The sequence below is a fragment of the Pleurodeles waltl genome, chromosome 12, assembly GCF_031143425.1.
Source record: "Pleurodeles waltl isolate 20211129_DDA chromosome 12, aPleWal1.hap1.20221129, whole genome shotgun sequence".
In the NCBI taxonomy this organism is placed as follows: domain Eukaryota; kingdom Metazoa; phylum Chordata; class Amphibia; order Caudata; family Salamandridae; genus Pleurodeles; species Pleurodeles waltl.
Genome location: NC_090451.1, coordinates 64,928,075 through 64,946,870, shown reverse-complemented (window position 1 = coordinate 64,946,870; position 18,796 = coordinate 64,928,075). Strand labels below are relative to the sequence as shown.

Here is an 18,796-nt window from a genome sequence, read left to right as displayed (position 1 = left end):
GTGTGTGACTTAACTCCCAGGACAGATGGGTGTGAAACTGGGAGTGCCAGTTTAGGATGTGACTCGGGTCCCAGGGCCGATGAGTGTGCACCAAGGACTGACGGGTTACTGTGTGACTGAGCTCCCAGGACAGAGGAGTGTGCAGCAAGGACTGGCGGGTTACTGTGTGAGTGAACTCTCAGGACAGAGAAGTGTACATCTATGACTAACAGGTTATCGTATTGCAGAGTTTTCAGGGAGGATACACGTGCAACTAGAGCTTTCAGGGCAGGAGTGAGTGTAACTGGAGATCACAGGTTTGTGTGCGACTGAGGTCCCAGGGCACAGAATCATGTAACTGGTGTTCTCTCGGCGGGTGAGTTTGCCATAAAGTGGCAGATTATTGTGTACATGAGCTGGCAGGGCTCGTGAGTGCGCCCCTGGGACTGAGCTCCCAGGACAAGGGTGACTCCGCCTCCAGGGCAGGAGTTGCACGTGGACAGCGAGGTTAGTGTGTGGCTCGGCTCCTTCGGCAGGTGTTACCAGTGACCTATAAGGGAGTGGTCACAGATGCAGCTCGAGCTCACCCGATGCACGAGAGCCTGAACTGGAACTGACAGGCCAGTGTGCGCACGAGCTCTCGGGACAAATGCGCGTGCAACTAAACACGTCAGTGCTACACAGCTCCCAAGGCAGGCTAGGGTGGGCTGTGACTGACAGGTTAGTGTGACTCAGCTCCCAAGGCAGGCTAGGGTGCGTCTGTGACTGACGGGTTAGTGTGACTCAGCTCCCAAGGCAGGCTAGGTAGGGTGCGTCTGTGACTGACAGGTTAGAGTGTGACTCAGCTCTCAGGGCAAGTGAGTGTGCAACTATGACTGACAGGTTAGTGTGACTCAGCTCCCAAGGCAGGCTAGGGTGCGTCTGTGACTGACGGGTTAGTGTGACTCAGCTCCCAAGGCAGGCTAGGTAGGGTGCGTCTGTGACTGACAGGTTAGAGTGTGACTCAGCTCTCAGGGCAAGTGAGTGTGCAACTATGACTGACAGGTTAGTGTGACTCAGCTCCCAAGGCAGGCTAGGGTGCGTCTGTGACTGACGGGTTAGTGTGACTCAGCTCCCAAGGCAGGCTAGGTAGGGTGCGTCTGTGACTGACAGGTTAGAGTGTGACTCAGCTCTCAGGGCAAGTGAGTGTGCAACTATGACTGACAGGTTAGTGTGACTCAGCTCCCAAGGCAGGCTAGGGTGCGTCTGTGACTGACGGGTTAGTGTGACTCAGCTCCCAAGGCAGGCTAGGTAGGGTGCGTCTGTGACTGACAGGTTAGAGTGTGACTCAGCTCTCAGGGCAAGTGAGTGTGCGTCTGTGACTGACAGGTTAGTGTGCAATTTAGCTCCCAAGGCAGGCTAGGGTGAATCTGGGACTGGGAAGTTAGTGTACGACTCAGCTCCCAAGGCAGGATAGGTTGGGTGCATCTGTGACTGACAGGTTAGTGTGCAACTCAGCTCTCAGGGCAAGTGAGTGTGCAACTGTGACTGACAGGTTAGTGTGACTCAGCTCCCAAGGCAGGCTAGGTAGGGTGCATCTGTGACTGACAGGTTAGTGTGTTACTCAGTTCCCAAGGCAGGCTAGGGTGCATCTGTGACTGACAGGTTAGTGTGTGCCTCAGCTCCCTAGGTAGGGTGAATCTATGACTGACAGGTTAGTGTGCAACTCAGCTCCCAAGGCAGGCTAGGTTGGGTGCATCTGTGACTGACAGGTTAGTGTATGACTCAGCTCCCAAGGCAGGCTAGGGTGCATCTGTGACTGACATGTTAGTGTGTGACTCAGCTCCCAAGGCAGGCTAGAGTGCATATGTGACTGACAGGTTTGTGTATGACTCAGCTGCCAAGGCAGGTTAGGGAGGGTGCAACTGTGACTGACAGGTTAGAGTGTGACTCAGCTTTCAGGACAAGTGAGTGTGCAACTGTGACTGACAAATTAATGTGACTAATTTCTCAGTACAGGTGGGTGCAACCGGAATTGATGGCTATGTGTGTCTCATCTCTCAGGCCACGTGAGTGTGACTCTGGAATTGACATTTTAGTGTGTAACTGAGCTCCTAAGGCACGTGAGTGTGCAGCTTTAATGTACAAGTGAGTGTGCAGCTGCAATGTACAGGCGAGTGTGCAGCTGGAATGGACAAGTGAGCGCACAGCTGTAATGGACAGGTTATTGTGCAGCTTGAATGGCAGGTGAGTGTGCAGCTTGAATGGCAGGTGAGTGTGTGGCTGGAATGGGCAGGTGAGTGTGCAGCTTGTATGGGCAGGTTAGTGTGCAGCAGGAATGGACGGGTGAGTGTGCGGCTAGAATGGGCAGGTGAGTGTGCAGCAGGAATGGACGGTGAGTGTGCAGCTGGAATGGACGGGTTTGTGAATGGACGGGTTTGTGTGCAGCTGGAATGGACGGGTTTGTGTGCAGCTGGAATGGACGGTGAGTGTGCAGCGGTAATGGACGGGTTGGTGTGCAGCTGGAATGGGCAGGTGAGTGTGCAGCTGGAATGAACGGGTTAGTGTGCAGCATGAATGGGCAGGTTAGTGTGCAGCTTGAATGGACAGGTTAGTGTGCAGCTTGAATGGACAGGTGAGTGTGCCAATGGAATGGACAGGTGAGTGTGCAGCTGGAATGGAGAGGTGAGTGTGCAGCTGAAATGGACGGGTTAGTGTGCACCTGGAATGGACGGTGAGTGTGCAGATGGAATGGACGGGTGAGTGTGCAGCTGGAATGGACAAGTGAGTGTGCATCTAGCGGGACAGGTGAGTGTGCAGCTGGAAGGGAGAGGTCAGTGTGCAGATGGAATGGACGGGTTAGTGTGCAGCTGGAATGGACAGATGAGTGTGCAGCTGGAATTGACAAATGAGTGTGCATCTAGCGGGACAGGTGAGTGTGCAGCTGGAATGGACAGGTTATTGTGAAGCTGGAATGGACGGGTGAGTGTGCACTTGGAATGGACGGGTGAGTGTGCAGCTGGAATGGATGGGTGAGTGTGCACCTGGAATGAACGGGTGAGTGTGCACCTGGAATGAACGGGTGAGTGTGCAGTTGGAATGGACAGGTGAGTATGCAGCTGGAATGGACAGGTGAGTGTGCATCTAGCGGGACAGGTGAGTGTGCAGCTGGAATGAACAGGTTATTGTGAAGCTGGAATGGACGGGTGAGTGCAGCTGGAATGGACGGGTGAGTGTGCAGCTGTAAAGCACAGGTGAGTGTACAGCTGGAACGGAGAGGTCAGTGTGCAGCTGGAACGGACGGGTTAGTGTGCAGCTGGAACGGACAGGTGAGTGTGCAGCTGGAATGGACAGGTGAGTGTGCAGCTTGAATAGACAGGTGAGTGTGCAGCTGGAATGGACAGGTGAGTGTGCAGCTGGAATGGACGGGTTAGTGTGCAGCTTGAATGGGCAGGTGAGTGTGCAGCTGGAATGGACGGGTGAGTGTGCAGCTGGAATGGACGGGTGAGTGTGCAGCTGGAATGGACGGGTGAGTGTGCAGCTTGAATGGGCGGGTGAGTGTGCAGCTGGAATGGGCAGGTGAGTGTGCAGCTGGAGTGGACGGGTGAGTGTGCAGCTGGAGTGGGCGGGTGAGTGCGCAGCTGGAATGGGCGGGTGAGTGCGCAGCTGGAATGGGCGGGTGAGTGTGCAGCTGGAATGGGCAGGTGAGTGTGCAGCTGGAGTGGACGGGTGAGTGTGCAGCTGGAGTGGACGGGTTAGTGTACAGCTGGAATGGGCAGGTGAGTGTGCAGCTTGAATGGGCAGGTGAGTGTACAGCTGGAATGGGCAGGTGAGTGTGCAGCTGGAGTGGACGGGTTAGTGTACAGCTGGAATGGGCAGGTGAGTGTGCAGCTTGAATGGACAGGTGAGTGTGCAGCCGGGGCTCCCACGGTAGGTCTGAGTTAACTGGACTAACTGGATTGAGGAGTATATCAATCAGGCTCCTTGGCAGGGATGTTTGTAACTGACCTCCCGGCTCGGGGGGAGGGAGTGGTTGTCTGGAAAATAGTTTGCAGTCATGACAGCTGAGAAGGCAAGCCGGCTGGAGGTCCTGACAGCTGGGAGGACTCCGTAAAACCTAAAGCCTCTCTCTTCCACCCCCATGGCTGCTGAAGGAATGGGTCCAAGTTTTGTTCTATAAAGCAAAACAAAGGCTCTTCAGAAACAAGTCTCAGCTGTCGGTCTGGGTGATATCAGGATAAATCCAGTGCTGTGCTTAGGCCCACAGTGTCGATGAAAACCGTGTCTCACCTCTTCCGCTGAGTCTGAAAGCGTTTATTGCAAAAATGAGTAGTCTGTGAGTATCCCAGCTTACTGACAAGGAGCTCGCCTTACACCAGCTGTGGAGCCGGGCTACCCCGCGGAGCGCGGAACCCCGAAAATACTTTAATACTCACTCTGATTGTCTGCCAGAGTCTCTGAGTGAATAACCACCTGGCTAGATGAGCTCATAGGACTTAGTGGCTGCCTTGATGAGTAACAGAAATGGAAACAGTTGCAATCCAGCAAGTAGGTTCTCAAGGTTCACAGCTTGAGGGCCAGGATGAAGCGTATCCACAGCTCAGAGACGGTGCTCCCGGTCCGCTAAGTTAGCATGAGCAAGAAAACATAGCAGTAGTACGTTGCGTTTACCGTAAGACAGGTAAATACATTTACACTACTCTGTAGTTACTTCCCGGCTGTCCCTGGATGCACTCATTTCTCATCACACCACAGGTGGCGCTGCAGCGAGGTTACCCTGCGGAGAAAAACGCAAGCTGGAATTATCTGCGCAAGCGTTCTGCAATCTTAACCTTCCATGAGGAAGATCATGGGTGGAAGGATATTCTTTTTTCCATAATGGGTGGGAACAGGGTGGACAAAATTAGGGCCTGATTTAGAGTTTGGCTGGTGGGGTTACTCTGTCACCAACATGTCGGATATCCCATCCGCCGTATTACAATTCCATTATATCATGTGGAAATTGATTCCATTATATCATGTGGAAATTGATTCCATTATATCATGTGGAAATTGTAATGAGGTAGACGGAATATCTGTCACATTTGTGACTGAGTATCCCATCCGCCAAACTCTAAATAAGGCCCTTAGTGACTGCAGTTAAAATAACTTAGTTAGATCTGTATGTATGTATATGGTATTTCTATAGCCCGAACCTAGCCAGAAGGCCATGATCCTAGTCTGAGGTGCCTTAGCTGTGATCTCAGGTGGCTGTTGTCTGAGACTCCGGCTGCCACGGCCTTAGTCTCAAGTGGCTTCTGTCCTCGTCTTGTGTCACTCTAGTCTGAGTTTGGGTCGGTTGTGGTCTCAGGTGATACGAGAACCCACCACTAGATACTAAATTTCCATTTTTATTGGCCTGGGCTGGAGACCACTTTGGATGTCTAGCCGCCACCTATAATAGAAAAATCCTGAATAACAATTGCATGCCTACATTGGTACATAAAGGGCCTTCAGGTCAGTCCGCTTCATCCGTACGTCTGTTCAGCTGTCATTCACATTTTGTTTCTGCCTATCACAACATACAGGATGGACAGTGGGTCAGCCAGCTTCAACCACAGGCTTCTTGCTCTGTGAATGATTGCATTTTGTCTGATCACACGTGCACATCCGACAAATGCATTGTTGACCAGCGCTAGGGCTCGAGAGCAAATCATTTATTTTGCCTATGCTTTTTTCTTCCTAATTTTGTTCCATTTTAATCCTTCTTTTTAACAATCTACATGTTTTTAAAGTGTGCCTTTAAATTAGAGTGATGTAAAGCCTGTGATACACCTTCCTGCACCAATTTAGCTTGATGTCCATTAAAACTACGAAGTGTTTCTACCTATGCTTGCGTTTTAGGAAGTACCCATACTGTTCTGTTTAAAAAATGGGATGGTAGCTTTTTATTTTATTTTATTTTTAATTTCAAGCACTTGGCGGCTGCTTTTAGACAGTTGTATATTTTCTTTTCTGTTTTTGGCATATGTTTGGAATTAAAAAAAAGTATTACAAACATAAATAGCTATCACATTAGCTTGCCAACGCCTGATCGGATGTCTTTGACAATGCTTGGTTTAATTGCCTTCTTAGTTGCTTATTTCCTGGACTTTCAGGGCTGTAAAAAAAGCACACCAAGGGCCATACAACCAGGTCAACAAATAACCAGAAGGCTCCTGTTATAGGACACTCTCTGATCTATAGGTTTATCCTAGCTTAATTTGTCCCTGGAGCTTGGGGCACACCTCATAACTCCTACTCCCTCCGGTTGCTTCCACCATGATTCTTGTCAGCTCTTGGTGACCTGTGCGAACTTCAGTGGGTGTCTTCTGCGTACGGGTGGAGTTGTTTGCCTGGGAAAGTTCTCAGAATCTGACAATCCAGTCTCCCTCTGAAAGACTGAGAGTTTTTGGAGAGACCCCAGTCTAGAGGCTTTATAAAAGTGGTGCAGATGAACCATAAGCTATAGCTTCAAGGAGCTAAGATATGTGCCAGGAAGGAACGCCTGATGCGCCGAACATGGGACAGTCAGAACGTGAAAGATCTAGAAGAAAAAATATAATTTCTCACAACATTACGCCCAACGTACAGTGTGTCCCGGAGCTGCAACAAGTCCTGAAAGAACATTTCTAAAAAATAAACATGCAAGATTCTAGCACTGAAACTTTAGTGCAGATCCTTGTGGTTCACTCTGTCCTTCCTACCTGGCCTGATTCAACGTTATTGCTTTAACTTTCCAAGTTGCAAGGCAAGGGTTACTTTTCGTTAACAAAAGGCTTGGATTTCAAACTCCTTTGTGCCTTTGGTCGGATTTTGAGTTATTCGGATGTTGGACACATCCATTGCCTCATTTACTGTGTGAAACCTCACAATAGAAGTTACTGACCGCACCAGTATATACCTCACTCCGCAGTGTCAGTATTTACCAGATTCCTCGTTCCTATCCCTCCCAGTTGGGACCTCAGTTACTGTAATTTTATAGAATGTTCCTCCAAGCTCTGGGTTGAAGTTAAGCCCCTCCTGGCCTTACCTTTAAGCAAAGCAGAACGGGCAAGAACTTATCTTTCGAATTCTAAAGATAACATATCATCTCAGCGCATCAACAGTCCCCACCAATCACAGTTCGAGAATCTCCACGTGTTTGACTTCTAGTTCCCTTTACTACGTCCTACGTCCCAACCACAGGGTTCTAGAATGTCCCTTCGTTTCATGAGACCAGGTTCACCTTACTCAGTCCAGAAGCAGCAGCACCAATCAGGGTTCCAGCAAGTCCCTTTGTTTGCTGACACCTGGTTCTCTTTACTCAATCCACAACACAACCAGTCAGGATTTCAGAATGCCCCTTTGTTGATGGTTTCTGGTTCTCCATCCCATGCTGCAGCACCAACCATCAGATTCTAGAGTGTCCCTTTTTTTTGCTGCCACCTGGGTTTACCCCATCCCACGTCACCAACTATCACGTTCTAAAATAAGCCTTTGTTCATTGGTGTCTGGTTCTCTATCCCATCCTTCACCACCAACAACCAGATTCCAGAATGCCCCTTTGTTAGCTGAGCTGGTTCTCCTTACTGCATCCCACATCACCAACAATCAGATTCCAGAATTCCCCTTTGTTTGACGATCTCTGGTTCTCCACCACATCCCACACCACATCCCACATCGCTATCAATCAGATTCCAAAATGTGCCTTTGTTTGGAGGTGTCTGGTTCTCTACCACATCCCACACCGCTGTCAATCAGATTCCAGAATGTCCCTTTGTTTGGTGGTGTCTGGTTCTCTACCACATCCCACATCGCTATCAATCAGATTCCAGAATGTGCCTTTGTTTGGAGGTGTCTGGTTCTCTACCACATCCCACACCGCTGTCAATCAGATTCAAGAATGTCCCTTTGTTTGGTGGTGTCTGGTTCTCTACCACATCCCACATCGCTATCAATCAGATTCCAGAATGTGCCTTTGTTTGGAGGTGTCTGGTTCTCTACCACATCCCACATCGCTAACAATCGGATTCCAATATGTCCCTTTGTTTGATGGTGTCTGGTTCTCTATCATATCCCACATCGCTAACAATCCGATTCCAGAATGTGCCTTTGTTTGGAGGTGTCTGGTTCTCTACCACATCCCACAACGCTAACAATCAGATTCAAGAATGTCCCTTTGTTTGATGGGGCCTGGTTTTGTTTGATGGGGCCTGGTTCTCTACCACATCCCACATCACCGACAATCAAATTTCAGAATGTCCCTTTGTTTGATGGGGTCTGGTTCTCTGTCATATCCCACAACACTAACAATAAGATTCCAGAATGTCCCTTTGTTTGATGGGGTCTAGTTCTCTACCACATCCCACATCGCTATCAATCAGATTCCAGAATGTCCCTTTGTTTGATGGTGTCTAGTTCTTTACCCCGCCCTGCATCACCAACAATCAGATTCCAGAATGTCCCTTTGTTTGATGGGGTCTGGTTCTCTATCATATCCCACAACGCTAACAATCAGATTCCAGAATATCCCTTTGTTTGATGGGGCCTGGTTTTGTTTGATGGGGCCTGGTTCTCTACCACATCCCACATCACCGACAATCAGATTCCAAAATGTCCCTTTGTTTGATGGGGCCTGGTTCTCTACCACATCCCACACCGCTAACAGTCAGATTCCAGAATGTCCCTTTGTTTGATGGTGTCTAGTTCTCTACCCCTCCCTGCATCACCAACAATCAGATTCCAGAATGTCCTTTGTTTGATGGGGTCTGATTCTCTATCATATCCCACAACGCTAACAATCAGATTCCCGAATGTCCCTTTATTTGATGGTGTCTAGTTCTCTGTCATATCCCAAATTGCTAACAATCAGATTCCAGAATGTCCTTTGTTTGATGGGGTCTGGTTCTCTATCATATCCCACAACGCTAACAATCAGATTCCCGAATGTCCCTTTATTTGATGGTGTCTAGTTCTCTATCATATCCCAAATTGCTAACAATCAGATTCCAGAATGTCCTTTGTTTGATGGGGTCTGGTTCTCTATCATATCCCACAACGCTAACAATCAGATTCCCGAATGTCCCTTTATTTGATGGTGTCTAGTTCTCTATCATATCCCAAATTGCTAACAATCAGATTCCAGAATGTCCTTTGTTTGATGGGGTCTGGTTCTCTATCATATCCCACAACGCTAACAATCAGATTCCCGAATGTCCCTTTATTTGATGGTGTCTAGTTCTCTATCATATCCCAAATTGCTAACAGTCAGATTCCAGAATGTCCCTTTGTTTGATGGGGCCTGGTTCTCTACCACATCCCACATCACCGACAATCAGGTTTCCAGAATGTCCAGAATGTCCCTTTGTTTGATGGTGTCTAGTTCTCTACCCCGCCCTGCATCACCAACAATCAGATTCCAGAATGTCCCTTTGACAGATGATGTCTCATTCTCTTTACCAAAACCAACATTGCTAGCTATCACCAACAGTAGCGATTCCAAAATGTCCTCTTAAAATGTCTGATTCTGTTTACCCATCGTCCAATCACTAACATACAGAATTCTAAAATGTCTCCTTGCTTGCTGGTGTCTTAGCTGGGTCTAAAGCCTCTTGTTACATATTTTCCATGATGGACTTACTTACCATCCTGATAATGCGATAAACGGACTAAGACTGATCTCCTTGTTTTGCAGGTCTTAGAGGACAGTGAATATTCAGACCCTTTTGATGCACAACGCGGATCAAGAGAGGAGACAGAAGACGCACCGAGACTGGAGAACAATGGCTACATGGAACCCTACGAGGCCCAACGGGTGATCACAGGTAACCGCGCAGAGGACCACAGGTCAACGGTAGGGGTGTTACTTCAGAGAATGTCCCTTTGTTTGATGGTATCTGATTCTCAAACCACATCCCACATCACCAACAATCCGATTCCAGAATGTCCCTTTGTTTGATGAGGTCTGGTTCTCTACCACATCCCACATCGATAACAATCCGATTCCAGAATGTCCCTTTATTTGATGGCGTCTGACTCTCAAACCACATCCCACATCACTAACAATCAGATTCCAGAATGTCTCTTTGTTTGGTGGTGTGTGGTTCTCTACTACATCCCACATAGCTAACAATCAGATTCCAGAATGTGCCTTTGTTTGATGGGGTCTGGTTCTCTACCACATCCCACCCTGCTACCAATCAGATTCCAGAATGTCCCTTTGTTTGATGGTGTCTGATTCTCAAACCACATCCCACATCGATAACAATCAGATTCCAGAATGTCTCTTTGTTTGATGGTGTCTGATTCTCAAACCACATCCCACATCGATAACAATCAGATTCCAGAATGTCTCTTTGTTTGATGGTGTCTGATTCTCAAACCACATCCCACATCGATAACAATAAGATTCCAGAATGTCCCTTTGTTTGATGGGGTTTGGTTCTCTATAATATCCCACATCACCAACAATCAGATTCCAGAATGTCCCTTTGTTTGATGGGGTCTGGTTCTCTACCACATCCCACATAGCTAACAATGTCGCGGTTCTCAACGGTCTTACCCTCGCAGCGGAGAGGCGTAGGGGAACGGTCCTTGTTCCGACGGGTTCTGCTCTGGCCGAGGTAGGGGCGACCCCTTCCGGTAGCCACTGTGCTGTTTGGTATGAGCGAACCACTACAGTCCGTGCCCTCCAGAAGGAGTCCCAGAGGAAAAACCCCAGTAGGGTAAAAAACCTCCACAGGAACTCCCTGAAACGAAAAGGAGGACACCAGGGTATTAGGACCGCAGTTCAGGAAGGCAGGAAAACAAAGCAAATCAGGAACAGACATGATTCGCAGAAGGATATCAAATAGGAGCGTGACTATCACCAAGGAGTGTTGCAACGCAATGAACAGGCAGTTGGAATCCCCTTAAATACCCCTGGACAGGAAACAGGAAACAGGAAGTAGAACACCGCCATCTTGGATTGGGGAAAAGAAAACAGTAATGAATTAGGTATGTGTGTTAGACAATGCATGCTGGGTAGAGAGGAAGTGGTAAGCATGCTGGGAAGAGAAAAAAGGCAAGTATAAAGAACCCCCAGTGTAAGGGTTCGGTTTGTCCTAGGAACATCGGTAAGTGGTGGTGGGCAGGTGAATACATGCAAGGGAAATAAATGTTAAGCGCATAATGCGCTGTGTGCGGCCATGCCTGAAACCCCCTCGGGGTTTCAGGCTCTGCCGCGTCTGCCTTTAAGGCAGAACTTGAAAAAGGGGGAGCGGCGAGCGCCGTGACCCCCAGACCGGCTCCCTGGAGCCTTTATGGCCCTTGCCGGAGCCGCGGCGACCCCCGCGACCTGGGTGTCTGCCTCGGCGTCTACCGCGGCCCGGGCGTCGGCCGCGGCAAAATGAACGTGCCTCGCCGCGGCAACCTGAGCCCGCGGCCGCAGCGAGCGCTGCGGTGTAACAGTATGCCCCCTCCCCGAGGCCCCGGGTTTGTGAGGGAAGAGCCGAAAAAAGCGGCGGATTAAAAGAGGAGCATGGACCGAAGAGGCATCCTCCCAGGAACACTCACTCAAAGGGTACCCCTTCCAATGAATAAGGTATTGGAGGCGCCCATGGAAAAATCGAGAGTCACAGACCTCCTGCACTTCGTATTCAGGCACATTGTCAACCAACAAAGGAGGGGGACAGGGCAACTGCCTATGAAAGAGATCAGGACGGTAAGGTTTCAGTTGCGAGACATGGAATACTGGGTGGATCTTCCATGTCCGAGGTAGGCGAAGACGCATGGACACTGGGTTGATCTTCTTGAGAATGAGAAAGGGACCATAAAAGCGGGGCTTGAATTTGTTTTGGGTGAGTCGGAGAGGTAGGAATCTAGAGGAGAGCCAGACCTTATCATGGACTTGATATAGAGGAGCCGCACAGCGTCTCCTATCTGCTATTGTCTTCATGCGGGACTTGGTGGACACAAGGTTAGAATGGATAATTCGCTGTATACCCCGTAGCTGTCGAACGAAAGAGGAGATGGCGGGAAGGTTGGAGTTGTCTCTCAGGGGAGTTGGGAAGGCCCTGGGATGGAAACCATAGGAGCCATAGAAAGGAGAGACTTTAGAGGCACTGTGTAGAGAGTTATTATAGGAGAATTCGGCAAGCGGTAAGTAGGGAGCCCAATTACTTTGTGTAGCGTTACAGAAGCTACGTAAGTACTGCTCGAGACCCTGATTGAGTCGTTCTGTTTGTCCATTGGTTTGAGGGTGGAACCCGGATGACAAGGCCACCTGGATCCCCAAGATCTTGCAGAATTGGTTCCAGAAACGGGAGATATATTGGGGACCTCTGTCTGATATAATAACTTGGGGTAGCCCATGTAGCCTGAAAATTTCTTGAGTAAAGACCTGACTTAACTCCTTTGCCGTGGGTAACTTTCTCAAGGCCGTGAAGTGGGCCATCTTGGTGAAGGAGTCCACAGTTACCATTATGACGTGGTTTCCCATTGAGGAAGGTAAGGCGCACATAAAATCGGTGGATATGGTAAGCCATGGGCCTGGGGGAACAGGTAATGGGCGGAGTAAGCCCACAGGTCTGGTTCGGGGTGTCTTGGCTTGAGCACATGTAGGACAGGATAACACATATGCCTCAGTGTCAGCCTTGAGAGTTGGCCACCAGAAAGAGCGAAGCAAGAGATCTTGAGTCGCTTTCACTCCTCGATGACCCGCAATAGGAGAATCATGGCACATGTGTAAGGCTTCGATTTGCACTGTTTTAGTGGGTAAAAACAGGGCCTTATCATGATAATAGTAGTCATGATCTATGTGCAGCTGTGGACGTAACCTCTTTAGTTCTGTTTCGTGTAGACGGGCATATTCAGACTTAACTTGATCTAAAAAGGTCTGTGCTACCCCTATGATTTTATTGTTGTCAAATAAGTTTTGAACCGCGGAATCACCGCACCCAGGATAACGTCGGGACAGGGCATCCGCCAGGATGTTCTGAGAACCAGGGATGTAGGTGATATAGAAATCATACTGGCTGAAGAAGAAGGCCCATCGAGCTTGCCGGCTATTTTGGCACTGGAAATTTCTTAAACACTGTAGATTTCTATGATCGGTCCGGGCTTCGAAGGGCTCCTTTGATCCCATCAAAAAGTGTCTCCATTCAGTGCACGCGACCTTTAAGGCGAGTAATTCGCGTTCTAGCACGGAATAGTTTCGCTCAGAATCAGATAGAATGTGGGATAGATAGAATACAGGGTGTTCTAGGTCATCATCGTCTTGTCTTTGTAACAAGGCAGCCCCAATGGCTCTTTCTGAGGCGTCTGTGACAACAATGAATTGTTTGCTAGTGTCTGGGTGTCGAAGAATAGGGGCTTGACTAAAGGCTTTCTTTAAGTCCTGAAAAGCTGACTCAGCGCCTGGTGTCCAACAAAAACCTTTCTTTAGGTGTTCCTTTTTGAGGGTTTGAGTAATGAAGCTGGTTCTCTGGGCAAAGTCTGCTATGAACTGCCGGTAGAAGTTGGCTAGTCCCAGAAAACATTGAGTCTCCTTGATGGAAGAAGGAGATGGCCAGTTCAATATAGCCTGTACTTTGTCTGAGTCCATGGCAATTCCGGTTTGGTCTATACAGTATCCCAAATATTTCACTTCTATCTGATCAAATTCGCATTTTTCAGGCTTACAGAACAAATGATGTTGTCGGACTCTTTCTAAGACTTGGCGGACGTGTTTGGAATGTTCCTCTGGATGAACCGAATAAATTAGGATATCGTCAAGATACACTACCACTGTTTGTTGCAAAAGATCAGAAAAGATAGAATCCATGAATCTTTGAAAGATGGACGGGGCATTAGTGAGTCCGAAGGGCATTACTCTATATTCGTAGTGACCAAAAGGTGTTCTAAAGGCGGTCTTCCACTCATCACCTTCTCTGACTCTTAGCAGATGATAGGCTCCTCGGAGATCCAGCTTAGTGAACCTCTTGGCTCCTCTGACTGCTTCTAAGATGTCTTTGATGAGGGGTAGCGGATACCGGTCTTTGATAGTGATCCTGTTTAACCCTCTGAAGTCGATACAGGGACGCAGGTCTGTGGTTTTCTTTGGTACAAAGAAAAGAGGAGCCCCGGCGGGTGAAGAGGAGGGAGTTATTAACCCACTTTGTAGATTCTCATCTAGGTACTCCTTCAGAATTTGTTTCTCTGGTTCGGTGAGGGAGTACATCCGCCCAAAAGGAACTACAGTGTCTGGCTCTAAAGAAATGGCACAGTCGTATTCTCTGTGGGGTGGCAATTCAGGTCTTTCTGGCTTCTGGAATACATCGATATAGTCCTGATACTGTCTGGGAACTCCCTGTAGAACATTAATGGATCCTCCCACCTGGGCAGGTGCTGTTGAGAGACTTTTTGGGGACCAATAATCCCCGGCCGGATAGCAATGGTGTTGACAAAAATGGGAGGATAACGAAATGGTTTTTGTTTCCCAGTTGATGTAAGGATTGTGCCGTGTAAGCCATGGAATTCCCAGGATCATGACATGGTGTGGTGATGAGATTAAGTCAAACGAGAGAATTTCCTGATGTTTACCGAACTGTAAACAGAAAGTAGGGGTGGTGTATTGTACCGGTCCAGAGGCCAAGAGTGACCCATCAACAGTATGTACCTGTTCTGGTATTTCTTTGGGTATTTGTGTTATTTGTTGTTCTTTGGCCCAGGTTTCATCTAAATATAGGCCACTGGCTCCGCAATCCAATAAAGCCAAAGTTCTTGCTTCACGGCCATCAGTTAAATGGAGGATAACTGGTAAGAGAAAAAGAGCAGTTCCTTCCTCCCTGGAAGAGCAAATAGAAGGTATATCACGATATCCCGTCCTCACCCTTCTTACTGGGGACGGGAGTTGGCGTTTCCCAAGGGCTTGGTTGGACGAATGGGGCAGGCGCGAATTAGGTGACCAGCTGCACCACAATATAGGCAAAGCCCCTTCCTTCGTCTATGTTCCCTTTCGCTGGCGGATAGAGGTCCGCGAGCTGTGTCAATCTGCATGGGCTCTTCCTCGGTATTCCCTTTGGATTCAGGACGGGCTTCCTCGGAACGATGGGCGAAGGGACGAGATGGTACTGAGTGAAAAGGCAAACGACTCTTCTTTTTCTCCATTCGTCGTTCATTTAACCGATACTCTATAGTTAGTGCTTGGTCCATCAACCCTTTGAGGTTTTCTATCCTGGCAGAATGCACTAGTTCATCTTTGATGTCCTCTCTTAGACCTCTACGGAAGAGTGTCACCAAGGTACGTTCCACCCAGGTTGTTTCTGCAGCTAATTGTCTGAAACGGGTGATGTATTGTAATACATCCTGACTCCCTTGTTGGACTTCGCAAAGAGCCTCTTCTGCTGACGCCTCGAGTCCAGGGCGTTCAAACATCTGTTTAAAAGTAGTGATAAAGGTGGAATAATTAGATAGACAGGGATCGTTTCTGGTTACTAGAGGTGTGGCCCAGGCCAAGGCTGGTCCTGATAAGGCACTAATCAAATACCCCACCTTGGTCTTATCTTGTACAAATTGCGAGGGGCGAAAGGCAAAGTACACCGTTAAGGCATCCAGGAATTCTTTTAATGTGGTGGGATCCCCGGAAAATCGAGGTGTAGAGGCGGCTACTGCAGGAACATCTGTGGTCCTGGAGGCAAAGGTTTGTCGATAAACAGTATTCTCAGTACGTAATTGCTGGAGTTCTTGAGCCTGTTGTTGTATCGTCGCCAGTAGGTCCTGGTTAGTAGGTTCCGTGTTTACCACTGGGTTATCCATAGTTCCGGACTGCAACAGGAATTGTGGGCGTTGCAATCTGTCGCGGTTCTCAACGGTCTTACCCTCGCAGCGGAGAGGCGTAGGGGAACGGTCCTTGTTCCGACGGGTTCTGCTCTGGCCGAGGTAGGGGCGACCCCTTCCGGTAGCCACGGTGCTGTTTGGTATGAGCGAACCACTACAGTCCGTGCCCTCCAGAAGGAGTCCCAGAGGAAAAACCCCAGTAGGGTAAAAAACCTCCACAGGAACTCCCTGAAACGAAAAGGAGGACACCAGGGTATTAGGACCGCAGTTCAGGAAGGCAGGAAAACAAAGCAAATCAGGAACAGACAGGATTCGCAGAAGGATATCAAATAGGAGCGTGACTATCACCAAGGAGTGTTGCAACGCAATGAACAGGCAGTTGGAATCCCCTTAAATACCCCTGGACAGGAAACAGGAAACAGGAAGTAGAACACCGCCATCTTGGATTGGGGAAAAGAAAACAGTAATGAATTAGGTATGTGTGTTAGACAATGCATGCTGGGTAGAGAGGAAGTGGTAAGCATGCTGGGAAGAGAAAAAAGGCAAGTATAAAGAACCCCCAGTGTAAGGGTTCGGTTTGTCCTAGGAACATCGGTAAGTGGTGGTGGGCAGGTGAATACATGCAAGAGAAATAAATGTTAAGCGCATAATGCGCTGTGTGCGGCCATGCCTGAAACCCCCTCGGGGTTTCAGGCTCTGCCGCGTCTGCCTTTAAGGCAGAACTTGAAAAAGAGGGAGCGGCGAGCGCCGTGACCCCCAGACCGGCTCCCTGGAGCCTTTATGGCCCTTGCCGGAGCCGCGGCGACCCCCGCGACCTGGGTGTCTGCCTCGGCGTCTACCGCGGCCCGGGCGTCGGCCGCGGCAAAATTAACGTGCCGCGCCGCGGCAACCTGAGCCCGCGGCCGCAGCGAGCGCTGCGGTGTAACAAACAATCAGATTCTAGAATGTCCCTTTGTTTGATGGGGTCTGGTTCTCTATCCTATCCTACATCACCAACAATCAGATTCCAGAATGTCCCTTTGTTTGATGGGGTCTGGTTCTCTATCCTATCCTACATCACCAACAATCAGATTCCAGAATGTGCATTTGTTTGGTGGTGTCGGGTTCTCTACTACATCCCACCCTGCTAACAAGCGGATTCCAGAATGTCCCTTTGTTTGATGGGCTATGGTTCTTTACAACATTCCACATAGCTAACAATAAGATTCCAGAATGGCTCTTTGTTTGGTGGTGTCTGGTTCTCTACCACATCGCTAACAATCAGATTCCATAATGTCCCTTTGTTTGGTGGTGTCTGATTCTCTACCACATCCCGCACCGCTAACAATCAGATTCCATAATGTCCCTTTGTTTGTTGATGGCACCTCTAGAAAGCACCTAGTAATGGAGAAACCTCCCCATTTTCCATTGAGTCCCCTATACATCCAGAGGCTAATATTCATAGAATGTGGGGTGAGGTGGGGTGAACTGTGTCATATGTCAGTATCTCCCCCTCCATCCTTGTGTCCTTTCCAAATCCATGAACTTCATCAAAGTCTTATTGACCGTGTTCTTCTGGCCCCAGATTACCACTGGAGAGGAGACCGGGATCCTGAGGGAGCCAAGAAATCCACAAGGGTCCTACAGCTGTACGACACCCCATACGAGACGCACATCAGAGCCGACTCAGACCCTGAAGTAAGCATAGTGGGCCGGGGTCGCGAGAGCCGCCTGCCGCAAGATGACGAGAGGCCTGCCGACGAGTATGACCAGCCATGGGAATGGAAAAAAGACAACATCTCCAGAGCCTTCGCAGGTACCTCTCATGCCCATGTCACAGTCGCTCTCCTCTTGTTGGTGGGTAGTGTTATGGGTACGGCAAGTATACACTCTCTTTACCACATAGGTTGGGGGGATCTCATGCTCATGTCAACCACTATGCGACTCTCTAATTTTAATGTAATGTGACGCCCCTTGCGTTGACCACTACTAGGGCCCAGGATTGCCGAAGCCCTGATTTTGTGTGAGCCCACAATGGGGTGAGATTTTTACTCCTTCAGGTTAATACTGGGCTTCGGAGTGTGATATTTACCAGGTGCTGTAAATGCCTCTAATTTAATTTTGACACTCCAAAATAGGAAATGATATGTGACAGTATGAGCCTACCACATGTTTCATAGTTTCCCTGCAAGTTACACCCAGTAAGTTTCATTAGGTCTAACCTGTCAACATTTGCCAGGGGAAAATTGTGGGAAGTGCGATAATTACTTCCATACTTGCGAAACCTGCACAAAGAGAAGTTTACGCAAATAGAATGAGCAGCCCTCCCGTAATAGAGGCCTTTGTGTTATTCACTAATGCAGTTGTTCATGAAAAAGGACTTCAAGAGGTAAACTTGCAGAGAACAGATATCAAATATGCATAAATTTGGCATTGTGCATAAGAAAATCAGAAACATGTGAACCAGTTGAGAAAAGTCGTGCGTACATTTTTCGTTGGAGGTGAAATTAATTTGCTATATGTGAAAAGTTATTTTAATAAGTGATGGAAAAGCTTTCAGCACACAATGGACTTGGTAAACCGGGAAACTTTGTAAAAGTTGGGAAAGACAAAAACTTGAAAGGCTGCTAACATTTAGCAATGAAAAATATCTTGGCACACTCCTGTTTCAGCCAGATGTTGGTTTGGCTGCCGCTCACATGATGAGGTGTGTCTAGGTGTCTACATTTGGAACCAAAGATGGTGCCCTTCCCTGACCTGAGTTACTGAGTGCATGCAGGACGGGTTTAGGTTAAAAAAAGGTCCAGGTAACCCAAAAAAAGTGGGCCACATTCTCTGCTTTGGCTCCTTTGCAAGACACTACTTGGGTAGAATCGGGGGCTCATTTTTGGAGAAATAGGTAGTAAAATAAACATTTTGAGCCTTGTAAGGCCTTTGATATTGGTCAATACTTAAAACACTGCAGCTCCAGAGCTGCAACAGGGCTCATTGGCTAGCTGAGAAGGGGGGCGTGGCCAGTGTCACTCAAGCGACAATCTTCCTCTGGGCCTAATTTCCGGTTCAT

General features: G+C 48.5%; 1 protein-coding gene across 2 annotated transcripts in view; it reads left to right on the top strand.

The window, feature by feature from the left end:
- SHD (Src homology 2 domain containing transforming protein D) overlaps positions 1-18,796 on the top strand; it is a 90,034-nt gene that overhangs the window by 2,580 nt on the left and 68,658 nt on the right. For both annotated transcript variants that reach the window (XM_069216885.1, XM_069216884.1), the window contains exons 2-3: positions 9,653-9,782; positions 17,318-17,548. In XM_069216885.1, the coding sequence (XP_069072986.1) occupies positions 9,653-9,782; positions 17,318-17,548 (361 nt within the window). The remainder of the gene's footprint in view (positions 1-9,652; positions 9,783-17,317; positions 17,549-18,796) is intronic.